At 48.1% G+C, this 14,873-nt stretch overlaps 1 protein-coding gene across 3 annotated transcripts in view; it reads right to left on the minus strand.

Moving 5' to 3' along the window:
* Positions 1 to 14,643, minus strand: part of ZNF605 (zinc finger protein 605) — a 28,617-nt gene extending 13,974 nt beyond the window's left edge. For 2 of the 3 annotated variants that reach the window (XM_066371274.1, XM_066371272.1), the window contains exons 1-4: positions 14,442 to 14,577; positions 5,927 to 6,097; positions 2,602 to 2,722; positions 2,283 to 2,375 (exon numbers count right to left, since the gene is read on the minus strand). In XM_066371274.1, coding sequence (XP_066227371.1) covers positions 2,283 to 2,375; positions 2,602 to 2,722; positions 5,927 to 5,941 — 229 coding nt within the window. In that variant the 5' untranslated portion in view covers positions 5,942 to 6,097; positions 14,442 to 14,577. Of the gene's footprint in view, positions 1 to 2,282; positions 2,376 to 2,601; positions 2,723 to 5,926; positions 6,098 to 14,441; positions 14,578 to 14,608 lie in introns of those variants that run through there. The other variant, XM_066371273.1, reaches the window with a different exon arrangement.
* Positions 14,644 to 14,873: the final 230 nt, after the last annotated feature.

Consider the following 14,873-nt stretch of genomic DNA (forward strand, 5'->3'; position numbering starts at 1 on the left):
GCGCGGTCTCATCTGGTTTGAGCAAAGCTCACCAGCTTGAGCCCAACCAAGGTTGCTGGCTTGAGCAAGGGATCACTAAGTCTGCTGTAGCCCCCCAGTCAAGGCACATATGAGAAATCAATGAACAACTAAGGTACTGCAACAAAGAATTGATGTTTCTCGTCTTCTCTCCCTTCCTGTCTGTCTGTCCATATCTGTCCCTCTCTCTGACTCTCTTTGTCTCTGCCACACACACACACACACAAAAAATACAACTGTAATTTCCACAATATGACTATGTATTGAATATTTTGTTGTTGTTTTGTTTTTGTATTTTTCTGAAGTTGGAAACGGGGAGGCAGTCAGACAGACTCCCGCATGCACCCGACCGGGATCCACCTGGCATGCCCACCAGGGGGCGATGCTCTGCCCATCTGGGGCATTGCTCTGTTGCAACCAGAGCCATTCTAGCGCCTGAGGCGGAGGCCACAGAGCCATCCTCAGCGCCCAGGCCAACTTTTGCTCCAATGGAGCCTTGGCTGCGAGAGAGGAAGAGAGAGACAGAGTGGAAGGAGAGGGGGAGGGGTGGAGAAGCAGATGGGTGCTTCTCCTGTGTGCCCTGACCAGGAATCAAACCCGGGACTCCTGCGCGCCAGGCTGACGCTCTACCACTGAGCCAACCGGCCAGGGCTTATATTGAATATTTTAAAGTGATCTTTTAAAGGTTTGTTTACTTTAGAATGATATTCATCATTAGCAAGTGTGAGGTAATATTCCCAGGAAGTACTCTGCAAGATGAAAGATTTGGCAGGGTCTCAAAGGTGCACTTCAGAAGCTCAAAAAGGAAGGAAATGGAACTCTTTGGGAGCCTCCAGAAAGGACTGCAGCCTGCCCACACCTTGGTGTGAAGCCTATGAAACCTGTTCTGACCTCCAGAAAGGAAGGGAAAAGTAAGGAGGGAGAAGAGAAGGCAAAGGAATTGAATTGAACATAGAAAAATAAAGTAAATAAGCAAAGATACAAAGGGGAAGAATGATAAAGTTGCAAGGAAGGCAGCATTGCAGAGAGGTGGACCGGTTCATTTTCAGTTTGCAAAGAGCTTTATGATCGGAGCAACGAGACCCCAAAGGGGTTCTGAGTAGGTGTTAATACCCACATTTAGAGATGAGAAAATTCAGGTTCTGAGTTTTTAAGTTACTTGGCCAGAGAAACTTAGACTGACATGTAGGCAAAGAAACAGGAAGGAGATAGCCAAAATTCAACATAAAAACTGCTGCTACATGAATAAGGCTTTATATTGGTTTTTGAATAGATAGGGGCTAAATTTCTTTTTCTTTATTTGGGGTATTTTTATAAAGTGTGAAGCTGGGAGGCAGAGAGACTCCCACATGTGCCCGACTGGGATCCACCCGGCACGCCCACCAGGGGGCGATGCTCTGCCCATCTGGGCCGTTGCTCTGTTGCAACCAGAGCCATTCTAGCGCCTGAGGTGGAGGCCATGGAGTCATCCTCAGCACCAGGGCCAACTTTGCTCCAATGGAGCCTTGGCTGCGGGAGGGAAAGAGAAAGACAGAGAGAAAGGAAAGAGGGAAGGGTGGAGAAGCAGATGGGCACTTGTCCTGTGAACCCTGGCCTGGAATCAAACCCGGAACTTCCACACGCCGGGCCGACGCTCTACCACTGAGCAAACCAGCCAGGGCTCCTTTTTTAAAAAAATATTTATTGTATTGATTTGAGAGAGTAAGGAAGGGAGAGAGGGAGAAAAAGACAGGGACATGGATCTGCTCCTGTATGTGTCCTGACCAGGGATTGAACCAGCGACCTCTGTGCTTTTGGGCAATGTTCTAAGCAACTGAGCTATCTGATAAGGGTGATTTTTCTTTTCAAAGTATTAATAATATCACAGAACAAACCAAACATAAAAATCAAATACAAAAAAAAATCCATGAATTCTTCAAGAGGAGGAAAGGTTTGGCTGGGGCCATAGAGAAGGAAACAGACTGGAAAAGCTGGACAAAGAGCCTCATCCACGGAAGCGAGGGCTGAATGACTAACCACCAATGTGGGTAAGATGGGGGTGCATTTCTCCTTTAGCTCCACACAAAGAGGATACATCCTGATGTGGAGACCAGGATCTAGAGAACTTTAAGTCACACAGAACTATTTCACCCATCCTGAGTCAACTCTAAAGACTTAGGAACTTTAAACAGTGTTATAAATAACATTTCAAGAGTGCCAACGTATCATCAAAAACCTGAGATTTAACTTTATCATTATATGCCATACACCTGATTAGTTCTCACCTGAGAAGTTGTGACTTAGGGTTTCTTCATTTATTACCCAGGGCTCTTCTTGCTCCAGCTTGAAAACTCCCTCAGGTTTGATAATTTGATAACCTGTTAGTTGGAAACACAGAAACCTTGGACACAATTGCTTGGGCTGCAGGACTCTTAAATATGAAAACTATCTTACTACAGAGGCTACAGAATAAAGCAAGTGAATAAAAATCTTCCAAATCTTTCAAAGATTCTTTGACTTATATACAAACTTAAGCTCAAAATCCGTAAAATTATAGGGCTCCAGTTATTGGGCACACACTGCATTACACAAGAATGTTCTTACCCAAGAACACTAGATTGCTATAGTTCTCCAACATCACGTCTCTGTACAAGTTCTTTTGGGTAGGATTGAGTAGCTGCCACTCCTCCAATGTGAAATCCACAGCCACATCCTCAAATGATATCTAGGAAAAGCATAATCCCTGTTAAAACTGAGTGGTTCTCACGTAGAACACAGGCTTTCTTCTCAATAGAGGTAAGCAGCCACCAAGTTGGTCCCAATAACCTCTAACTCCTGGTAGTCATGCTTCCGTGTAATCCTCCCCTCCTGAATATGGGCTGGACTTACTGACTCACTGCCACTGAACAGAACAGGGCAGAAGTGATGAAATGTCACCTCTAGGATAAACTTTAAGAAGAATACAATTCCATCTTGGGAACCCTCTTTTGCTCTCTCTGGGGAAATCCATTCTGAGAGGCAGCCCTGTTCAGAAGCCCAAGAGGAAGGGGCTGAGGCCTGTCCCCCAACCATGTGCATGAGCTTAGCTGGGGATCATCCTGCTTTTTTACCTGGAGATGACCACAGCTCAACATCTGATTACAGAACCAAATGGGTCAACAGCTGGCAGGTTCCTAACCCACAGAAACGGAAATAAATGTTTTGTGTTTTCAGCTACTAAGGTTTGGGGTAATTCGCTAGCTTCTAGAACACAGATATGGAGCACTTAAAGTTCCTGGAATTGTACTAGGTGCCAGAAATATTAAGAAAAAAAATCACGTTCTCAAATACTTTGTTGTTTTGGGCCAGAGGCAATAAGGTGGTAACAGAGGCCATGAAACAAGGAGATACAGCACATGTGGACAAAAGGCAAAGGAATGGCCCTGGCCAAGAACTCCTTATGAAGTGAGGGAGAGGGGAACCTGAAGTTACTTCTTTCCATTCTGAATTAGTATCCACTACTTTCCTACTCCCTCCGTACAGCCCTTCCATGCCTCACCCTCCTCCTGACCCCCGACCATAAAACTGATGGAGCTTGTTCGGGGATCCCTGGGAAGTGGGACAACCCCACATCTGTGCTGATCCACTTGGACCCTTGACCCTTGACCCTTGTGCCATGGTAAATGGTTAGGTTCTGGCTGCACCATCGCTGTCTGTGATTAAAGGCTCAATTACTTTAATTTTGGCTGTTGCTTTAATGGGCAACTCTGGCACCCGGCAGCTGGGCTTCTGACACAGAATTGCACAAAAAGGGAAAAGTCAGTGTTACTGTGCACTAGTTTAAACCACAGAATTATTATTATTATTATTATTTTTTTGTATTTTTCTGAAGCTGGAAACAGGGAGGCAGTCAGACAGACTCCCGCATGCGCCCGACCAGGATCCACCCAGCACACCCACCAGGAGGCGATGCTCTGCCCCTCCAGGGCGTCGCTCTGCTGCGACCAGAGCCACTCTAGCGCCTGGGGCAGAGGCCAAGGAGCCATCCCCAGCGCCTGGGCCATCTTTTGCTCCAATGGACCCTCGGCTGCGGGAGGGGAAGAGAGAGACAGAGAGGAAGGAGAGGGGGAGGGGTGGAGAAGCAGATGGGTGCCTCTCCTGTGTGCCCTGGCCAGGAATCGAACCCGGGACTTCCGCACGCCAGGCCGACGCTCTACCACTGAGCCAACCGGCCAGGGCCAGACCACAGAATTTTTAAGGTAAAGACAGGAATGAAGGGAGGGTCACAGAGAGAGGAGTTAGTTCAGCGGGTAGGTATGGCTTTGAAAGGTGAAGGGACCCAACAGTCTGTTTCATGAGCTAAGGAGGTAAAGAAACGGGGCTGAAGGAAAACACCCATTTGGCTGTCTTTTGCCAACAGAAGCAAAAACATTGCCAGCTAAGAATATTTTGGGGGCCACCTGAAGGTTTTATGATCACTTCTGCCCCGTGATTCACGTTCTTACCTAAAAGTAGAACACTGGAAGAATGTGTCCTCCAAGACCACCACTGCCATCCCCTAAGTACCTGTTGTTTTGAGTCCTTCAGATTCATGCCTTCGCTCTCACACTGAGGGACTCTGTAAGAATCCCTCCATCACCTGACCTCTGGTGGCACAGTGGATAAAGCATCGACCTGGGAACACTGAGGTCGCTGGTTCAAAACCCTGCATTTGTCTGGTCAAGGCATATATGAGAATTGATGCTTCCTGCTCCTCCCTCCTCTCTCTCTCTCTCTCTCTTCCTCCCTCCTCTCTAAAATGAATAAATAAAAAAAAAAAACAGTTGTTTAAAAAAAAAAAAAGAATCCCTCCATGGTAAATGTGCACATTTATTACAAGGTTGCTGCCTAGGACTTACTCCACAACATTAGTGAGATGAACAGCTATGGACGTGTTTCCACTACACGTAACCATCAGAAAATGCCAGCTCCTGCTGAGAAAATGCTCTGCTGCCCTTTCTGCCTGGCTTCTGGGAACAGCTGAGGAAAGCTTGTAGCTCCTCTCTGACAGTGAAGGACCTCATTTTTCTGTGCGCCTATGTTCCAACTTTAACGCCCATGCCGTCCCTACTCTTCCCTACTTTCCCCACCCACAAACATGTATTTCCTAAACTTATAGGGTCATATCACGAGACTTGCAACCAGGGTAGTAGTGGGCAGCAGAGCAGCTCACTCTAGGCTAATCCCGTGAAGCTGTCTCCAACGCCCTCCTGTCCCCCAACTTCCCTTTGTAGGCTCATTTCCTTCCTGTAATGTTTCTTCCATTCTAGACCCTTCCTTGTTTCACTGTTCCCAGCTTTAACAAACTTTCAAAAAAAAATAAAAGGCTTTTATATGATTCTGCATCCACTTGTGCTTCTGTGACATCCTTCCCAAGTTTATACTATTTTCTCTGGTTATGATCTACACATATGTAGGCCTCTGTTGTTGGTTGTCAAGACTCCTGTAAGCAGCCCTGGCCGGTTGGCTCAGCGGTAGAGCGTCGGCCTGGCGTGTGGGGGACCCGGGTTCGATTCCCGGCCAGGGCACACAGGAGAAGCGTCCATTTGCTTCTCCACCCCACCCCCTCCTTCCTCTCTGTCTCTCTCTTCCCCTCCCGCAGCCAAGGCTCCATTGGAGCAAAGATGGCCCAGGCGCTGGGGATGGCTCCTTGGACTCTGCCCCAGGCGCTAGAGTGGCTCTGGTCGCGGCAGAGCGACGCCCCGAAGGGGCAGAGCATCGCCCCCTGGTGGGCAGAGCGTCGCCCCCTGGTGGGCGTGCCGGGTGGATCCCGGTCGGGCGCATGCGGGAGTCTGTCTGACTGTCTCTCCCCGTTTCCAGCTTCAGAAAAATACAAAAAAAAAAAAAAAGACTCCTGTAAGCCTCGTCACATCTACAGAAGAAACTTCTGAAGAATACACAGATAACTCACCTGTGACATGATCATTTTCTGCTGCTTTTGGGAATTCTGCTGTTCTGGGTCTTCTCTCTGTCCTGATGCTCTGGGAAAAGCCTCTGGTCAAGGGCTGTAGACTGCACCTCCAGTCTTGTGGCCTCTCCTTCCTTATCTCATCTGAGTCATCTTGTTCCTGAGAGCCATGGCCTGGAGGTACAGTGGAAATTTTATCTTAGATGGTGTAATTAATTTGGGAACCTAAATCTCAGTTCTCTCTTACTGGGAACGTAGACAAATTGTTTGCTGCACTCCCTATCAGAAGCAGGATGGAATGTGAGCCACACTGGTGGGTCTCAGCTGAGCCTGACATTGCCCTTTGCAGCCCTGGCTCCAATGCACCACCGCCTGGTCCGACCAGAAACTGGCTTTTAGATCAAGATGGTAAAGCAGCCTGGGGTGCTGGCTGCTCTACTCCAACATCAGCCCTGGAGCCAAAGGAAAGCACAGATCAGAGGAACTAACAGAAAGAGCAACAGAGGTGGGACCATGGAGAAGACGTGGTGATGGTGACCATACAACACATGTGTGACAGCCAATAGCAGAAGGCAGCAAGAGGCCTAATGAAACCTTTACTGTTGCTTCTCTCTCAGCTCACACTGGGGCAGGCACTGCCTGCCAGTTCCCTCAGAAAGCAGCAGGAACAGCCCCAGACACAGGTTTCCAGAGATAGTCGAGGCAGATCAAACTCCCACGGAGTTAAGGAACCATGGAAATGGCAAGGGCCACCCAGCTGCCTTTGGTCATTTACTCATCTCTCACCTCCCCTACTGTTCCCCAGGGAAAATGCCCCACCAAGGATTCTTTCAAAGGGTCCCTAACACCTAACCTGAGGAGCGCTTAGAAAGGTGGTAGTACTCAGCTCTCCGGTGGTTCTGCAGGTCCCTTGCCTCTCTTCAAAGGCCCAGCCCCTGCCCTTCCCTGCTGCAAATTACCAGAGCTGATAGGAGATTAGCTAACTCCTCTAGGGGAATATGAACTCAGAAGCCTATAAAGGGTAAATGTAAATTAAAACAAAAAACACAACTGCCTGGCCTGTGGTACACAGTGGATAAAGTGTTGACCTAGAATGCTGAGGTTGCTGGTTCAAAACTCTGGGCTTGCCCAGTCAAGGCACATGCAAGCAATGAACAACTGAAGTGAAGCACCTATGAGTTGATACTTCTTGCTCCATGCCTCCCTCTCTTACCTCTCTCACCTCTCTCTCTAAATTCAATAAATAAAATCTTTTAAAAAAACAAAGTCTCCCTCACACAAAAAAGGAAAGACACTTCCCAATCCCTATTCAAAGAGCAATTACTTTAGAAAACCTGTAATTGTAAATTCTTTCTCTGTCCCTTTGAGATGTATGGTAATCTTTTCTAAAGCTAAATGAGCCTTATCCAGTTTAACCACACAAGAATATCTTCCTTAAGGACTTGGGAGTCATCTCTTTGAAATCCTCCAGGAAGATCAGGGAAGACTGGCCATCTCCCAGTCTCTGGGAGGGTAGGAGCCTGATCAGCCTGACTTTGGCACCAGGTTCTGCGTGGTAAAACTACCTCCTGCCAAAAAGATATGAAGTTTATTTTTTCCTTTGGATTAAAGCAATTGGCTAACAAATGGCCACCCCACCCACCAAGTAAATTTAGGATGGACTGTGTGTATTTATCTTGAGAACATGTGTGTGATGGGTTATATCTACCTGTAATGGGTGTAGCTACAGAAAAGTGTGAACTTTCTGTGAAATCTCTGTAGCAGACTGCTTGGAATGCTCATTGCATTCTGGTTTAATTCAATAATAAAACCTTTTCTTCTCTTCTACTTAAAATAATTTTTTAATTGCTTTTAGAGGAAGGGAAAGAGAGACATTGATTTTGTTCCACTTTTTTATTGATTGATTTTAGAGAGATAATGAGAGGAAGGGAGAGAGGGGAAGGCTGAAGAGAAAGAAGCAGTCATTTGTTGTTCCACTTAGTTGTGCATTCATTCATCACTTCCTGTATATGCCCTGATCAGGGATTGAACCCTCAACCTTGATGTTTCAGGATAAGCCTCTAACCAACTGAGCAACCAGCCAGGGCAAGGCTGTCTTCTTAATTAAAAAAAAAAAAGATTATTTCTTGATTTTTAGAGAGGAAGGGGGAGAGGGAAAGAAAGGGAAACATTGATTTCTTGTTCCACTTATTTATGCATTCATTGGTTGGTTCTTATATCTACTACAACCCGGGGATTGAACCCACAAACTTGGCATAATCAGGATGCTGTTCTAAACAATTGAGCTACCCAGCCAGGGCTTTTTTTTTTTTTTTTGGTTTTGTTTTATTAAGTGAGAGATGGGGAGTCAGAGAGACAGACTCCCGCATGCATCCCGCATGCACCCCAACCAGGATCCACCCGACAACCCCTGTCTGGGGATGATGCTGTGCTCATCTAGGGCTATTGCTCCGTTGCTCAGCCAAGCCATCTTAGCGCCTGAGGTGAGGCCATGGAGCTATCCTCAGCATCCGGGCCAACTTTGCTCAAACCATTCATGGCTGCAGGAGGGGAAGAGAGAGAGGAGGAGGAGGAGGGGTAGAGAAGCAGGTGGTCGCTTCTCCTATGTGTTCTGACCAGGAATCAAATCAGGACCTCTACATGCTGAGCCGATGCTCTACCACTGAGAAAACTGGCCAAGGATTCTCTTCTTCTTTTGTGGAGAAATTTTTGGGGTTTGCAGATTATGGGGGGGTTTTTTGTTGTTTTTGTTTGTTTGTTTGTTTTTGTATTTTTCTGAAGTTGGAAACGGGGAGGCAATCAGACAGATTCCCGCATGCACCCGACCGGGATCCACCCGGCATGCCCACCAGGGGCGATGCTCTGCCCATCTGGGGTGTTGCTCTGTTGCAACCAGAGCCATTCTAGCGCCTGAGGCAGAGGCTATAGAGCCACCCCCAGCGCCTGGGCCAACTTTGCTCCAGTGGAGCCTTGGCTGCGAGAGGGGAAGAGAGAGACAGAGAGGAAGGAGAGGGGGAAAGGTGGAGAACCAGATGGGCGCTTCTCCTGTGTGCCCTGGCCAGGAATCGAACCCGGGATTCCTGCACGCCAGGCCGACACTCTACCACTGAGCCAACCAGCCAGGGCGCAGATTATGGTTTTAATTATTTTCCTAACGACTAAAAAACAGTTAACTGAGTACAACCACTATTTTTAATTCACTTAAAAGATCACAAACTGTTGCCCTGGCCGGTTGGCTCAGTGGTAGAGCGTTGGCCTGGCGTGCAGAGTTCCCGGGTTCGATTCCCGGCCAGGGCACACAGGAGAAGCGCCCATCTGCCTCTCCACCCCTCCCCCTCTCCTTTCTCTCTGTCTCTCTCTTCCCCTCCCGCAGCCGAGGCTCCATTGGAGCAAAGATGGCCCGGGCGCTGGTGATGGCTCCTTGGCCTCTGCCCCAGGTGCTAGAGTGGCTCTGGTCTTGGCAGAGCAACACCCCGGAGGGGCAGAGCATCGCCCCCTGGTGGGCAGAGCGTCGCCCCCTGGTGGGCGTGCCGGGTGGATCCCGGTCGGGCGCATGCGGGAGTCTGTCTGACTGTCTCTCCCTGTTTCCAGCTTCAGAAAAATACAAAAAAACAAACAAAAAAAAAAGATCACAAACTGTTTAACAGATATCGCTTTAGGAAGAATTATTGGGACAGACAAATCAAGATTTAAGATAAGCACAATAAACAAAAATGCCTTGCTCTGATACATAAAAAATACTTACACTTAGCCTAACCAGGCGGTGGCGCAGCGGATAGAGCGTCGGATGGGGATGCGGAAGGACCCAGGTTCAAGACCCCGGGGTTGCCAGCTTGAGTGCGGGCTCATCTGGCTTGAGCAAAAAGCTCACCAGCTTGAACCCAAGGTCACTGACTTGAGCGGGAGGTTACTCAGTCTGCTGAAGGCCCGCAGTCAAGGCACATATGAGAAAGCAATCAATGAACAACTAATGTGTCACAACGAAAAACTGATGATTGATGCTTCTCATCTTTCTCCGTTCCTGTCTGTCTGTCCCTATCTATCCCTCTATCTTACTCTCTCTCTGTCCCTGTAAAAAAAAATTAAATAAATAAATAAATAAATAAAATAAATTAAAAAAAAATACTTACACTTTAACTTCCTTCACTGCTCATGGATCAAGTCACTCACATTCAGTCAGACCCAGGATAAGAGAAGGACTTCGCAGACACAGGTCACACAGGAATAATTCCTTCATAAGAATACACCTGCTTGGCCTGACCTGTGGTGGCGCAGTGGATAAAGCGTAGACCTGGAATGCTGACGTTGCCGGTTCGAAACCCTGGGCTTGCCCAGTCAAGGCACATATGGAAGTTGATGCTTCCTGCTCCTCCCCCTCTCCCCCTTTCTCTAAAATGAATAAATAAAACCTTAAAAAAAAAAAAGAATACACCTGTCAGGAAATGTCCAAAAAACTCAGTCCCAGTAAACTTGGGTTAGGAGGGACAAATTCCAACTTTTCTAGCAATCCTGCCAATGGAGATTGTGGTCTCCACCTGTGGTCTAGGAATGGCAGCTAAGCACCTCCCAGATAGGTTGCCACAGGCTGGCTGACATGCTCGCTAGGCAGACAAAACATGGTGGACAGGTCAGTGGGCATCTTTTTAGAAAATAAACTGAGCAAGGAGAGACTGTTACACCTGTAGAATATGGCTGTGAACCAGACATTGTGGATAAAGACCAAATATATCTGAGAAATACCAAACAGATCTGAATAACCAAATATATATTAGAAATCATAATATCAGCCTGACCAGGCAGTGGCACAGTGGATAGAGTGTTGGACTGGGATGTGGAAGGACACAGGTTCGAGACCCCGAGGTCGCCAGCTTGAGTGCAAGCTCATCTGGTTTGAGCAAAAGATCACCAGCTTTGACCCAAGGTTGCTGGCTTGAGCAAAGAGTTACTCGGTCTGCTGAAGGCCCACGGTCAAGGCACAATATGAGAAAGCAATCAATGAACAACTATGATGTTGCAATGCGCAACGAAAAACTAATGATTGATGCATCTCATCTCTCCATTCCTGTCTGTCTGTCCCTGTCTATCCCTCTCTCTGTCTCTATTTAAAAAAATAATAATAATATCATTCTCACTATCACTTACCTTATGTATCCATCACCTGACCCTGTGGACTGCAATTATTGATATAACAGGCCACCCCTCCAAGACCTTCAATTACACACACTGTGGGTCCTCAATGACTCCTCTAGCAAAGCCCCCAATTGCCATTCCCCAAATGACAAACCAATCCACAGGAGTAGATCAATGAAATCCAAAGTTTGCCTGACCAGGCGGTGGCGCAGTGGATAGAGCGTCGGACTGGGATGCCAAGGACCCAGGTTCGAGACCTCGAGGTCGCCAGCTTGGGCGTGGGCTCATCTGGTTTGAGCAAAAGCTCACCAGCTTGGACCTAAGGTCGCTGGCTCGAACAAGGGGTTACTTGGTCTGCTGAAGGCCCGCGGTCAAGGCACATATGAGAAAGCAATCAATGAACAACTAAGGTGTCGCAATGTGCAATGAAAAACTGATTGATGCTTCACATCTCTTCGTTCCTATCTGTTCCTGTCTGTCCCTGTCTGTCCCTTTCTCTGACTCTCTTTGTCTCTGTAAAAAAAAAAAAAAAGAAATCCAAAGTTTCTCCACAGCCCCACCCCCTAATCAGATACCCATCGGACCCTTGATTCCTGATCATACCAGGCTCTCCCTTACTTAGCTCACAAACCAGTCACAGTCATCCCTACAGGCTCCTTGTTTGATTACAACCCCACAGCTTATAACCACTGATCCGACAGGTTTCTGAACTCTTAACACCAAGGAACCTCATCACTGGCTCCCCAAACCCCAGTTCAATAATCGCCACAGTCTATTCACTGGCTAGAAAGTGAGTCAGTGAAATCCCAAATACTGGGCCCCAAAGAACACGGAACTCCAATCACTCCCTTTTATCGGTACTCATTCCAACAGGTGCCCCAATCATTGCTCTCACACAGAACTTGATCTTACCAATCTTCAAGGAGTCCCCGATCCCTTATCACACAGGGCCCCCAACCATTCATATCCGTGATTTTCTAATCCACCGCACCCTCGCCTACCATTCAGTGACATCCCACAGTTCCTCCTAATCATCATTCTGAAGGAGCCTCCAGCTCTGCGCAAACTCCAATACTCCACCCCCTCCAACAACTCCAATTACTAGCATGTGGTTAGCTCACAACCTCCAACAGACCACCCATCAACTCTATCCTACTCTTCATCACTAATAGTGCCTCAATTACAAGAACCCAAACAGAGGCCCTGACCACTCACCATATAGGCCACTTGACAGTCCCCTCTACTGAAAAAACAACCACTGAATAGTAAAAAAACAAATGCAGATACCTGGCTTTTGGTGGGGTAGAACATTGACTTAGAACACTGGTTGTCAGTTCAAAACCTTGGGCTTGCTAGGTCAAGGTACATATGAAAAGTAATCAATGAACACTAAAGTGCAGCCACTATGAGATGATACTTCTTGCTCCTCTCCTCTATAAAATCAATAAATAAAATCTTGAAAACAAACAAACAGAAAACAAATGCAGACTTAGTAAAGAGGCATTTTATTCCAAAGGATTATTGAGGTGTGACCTACTGCAAGAGAGAGAACACTGTGACCTGAAGAGCTGCAAGCATCTTTGGGAGGAATGGAGGGGGGTTTTTGGTTTCTTTCATAGAAAGGGGTAAGTAAGGCCCTGGCCACTGGCTCAGTGTTAGAGTGTCAACTCGGCATGTGGATATCTGGGGTTTGATTCCCAATCAGGGTACACAGTAGAAGCACCCATCTGCTTCTCCACCCTTCCCCCTCTCCTTTCTCTCTCTCTTCCCTCCTCCAGCCAAGGCTTCATTGGAGCAAAGTTGGCCCAGGTGCTGAGGATGGCTCCTCTTAGGTTTCATTTCTTTAACCCTACCAGTAAGTCTCCTTTCAGGGCTTGCAGCAAATGACTAATCGTAAAGGAATGTCTGATGTCACAAGCTGAGAAGTTCTGGCAAATGTCCATAAAAGACCCTCCTTGGTCCACCAGCCAATGGGATAATGCCCCACGACCCATCTCACTCCCCCTCCCAAAAACCCTTAAAACCCAGTCCCAGGCTGTGCCTGGCACGCGACTCCCCTGGCAAGTCAGCATAGCAAGGTTCCTTTCTTCCTTTCTATAAAGCCTGTTACTCTGGTCTTTTCGGACTCCCATGGATTCCAAACAGCTCCATGGCCTCTGGGTCGACACTAGAATGGCTCTGGTTGCAGGAGAGCAACAGCCCAGATGGGCAGAGCATCGCCCTCTACTGGGCATCCCGGTCGGGCACATGCGAGACTGTGTCTCCCTGCCTCTCCACTTCTCACTTCAGAAAAATACCAAAAAAAAAAAAAAAAAAAAAAGGAAAGGGTAAACAAACCCTGGCCAGATAGCTTGGTTGGCTAGAGCATTGTCCCAAAGCAGCAGAGATTGCCAGTTCCATCGCTGGTCAGGGCACATACAGAAACGATCAGTGTTACTGTCTCAGTCTCCGTCTCTGTTTCACACATCAATCAATTGGGGGGGGAAAGAGTCAGAGAAACCAGGTGTAGGGAAAGGAGACTGGAGAGCCGGTGATCAGGACATGTTCTCCTTGACTGCACCGAAGTTCGGGAACAGGGGGAAGAAGAGAAGCTTGACCACAGTTAGGGTAACAAGTGTTCAGCTACTCGCTGATAAGTTGGCAAAAACTAAAAATTTAGAGAGTCGGTTTCTGGCCTTGTCACAAGTCAAACAGGGTATGTTTTAGTCTTATCCAGCCACGTAGGGAAGAGGGTTCTTTGCAGTAAGCTGTTTCCTGTAACGCAAAAGGGTTGCAGTTTTCTAAACCTTCCAGTTTCCCAGGGACACAGGTAAAACCCAACACTGTCACAACCAATACGCTGTCCAGTGAACAAAATCCTCCATCCAACCATTCTGAGCCCTCTAAATGCCCCCACAACGCCTTATCATTCTTTCCTAAAGGCAACCAGATCACTGATGATCAGGTCCTAACAGTTCCTTCAAAACAACCTGCGGCCTGTGTCCCCCTCACTCCAGAGGGCAGTGTCCGGGGCTCCCTCACTGCCAACACCTGTCGCCTCGGAGCCTCCACAACTGCGATCCCTTTTACGGACCCCTCCAAAGCCCCTCCCACGGATTCACCCCAGAGGCTCCGTCACCCATTTAACTGCCTGTACCGGCTTTACAACCACGCATCCTTGCCAAGCCTCAGATTACTGAATTTCATATTTAAACATCAGATGTCCTCCAATTAATCAGCTCCACGGTATCCCCACAGTCCCTCACCACCCGCGACCATGGAGCTAACCCCCAAATTTCCTCTTGCCGCCCACACTCGCCGCCCCGCACCCACTCCTACAGTCCCCCGTCCCCTAACGCGGCTGCAAACTGCTCCCTCCCTGCCCGTGTGTCCCGCACCACCCACCCACCTAGACCGGAACCGCCTGAGCTGTTGAGCAATCTTCCGAATTTGCCTGGCACCGGCTCCTGGGATGTTCGCGCGCGCGCGCCGAGGTCGCCGGGGGACCCAGCGGTCACTAGTACCAGCAGAGGCCGCAACCTCACGGCCCCGCCCCTTCTCCACACTCACCCTTACCTTTGGGGCTGCAACACCGCCCCGTCACCACCCAACGGCGGAAATGTCCGTGCAGAACATTTTCCGGTGTTCCACTCGTCCCAGAACTACACTTCCCAGAATGCTCTACGGCGTGCCCTATGGGATTGACAGTCTCGAGGTTTGAAACACAAACCAGGCCGCCGGAAGTAAGGGGATTAGAGATGTTGGGTGGAGCTGGTGCACTGGATTACAATGTGTGCGAGCCAACATCGATGTGTACCCAGGAGGGAACTTCTCTATCATT

This window comes from Saccopteryx leptura, chromosome 2 (assembly GCF_036850995.1).
Source record: "Saccopteryx leptura isolate mSacLep1 chromosome 2, mSacLep1_pri_phased_curated, whole genome shotgun sequence".
In the NCBI taxonomy this organism is placed as follows: domain Eukaryota; kingdom Metazoa; phylum Chordata; class Mammalia; order Chiroptera; family Emballonuridae; genus Saccopteryx; species Saccopteryx leptura.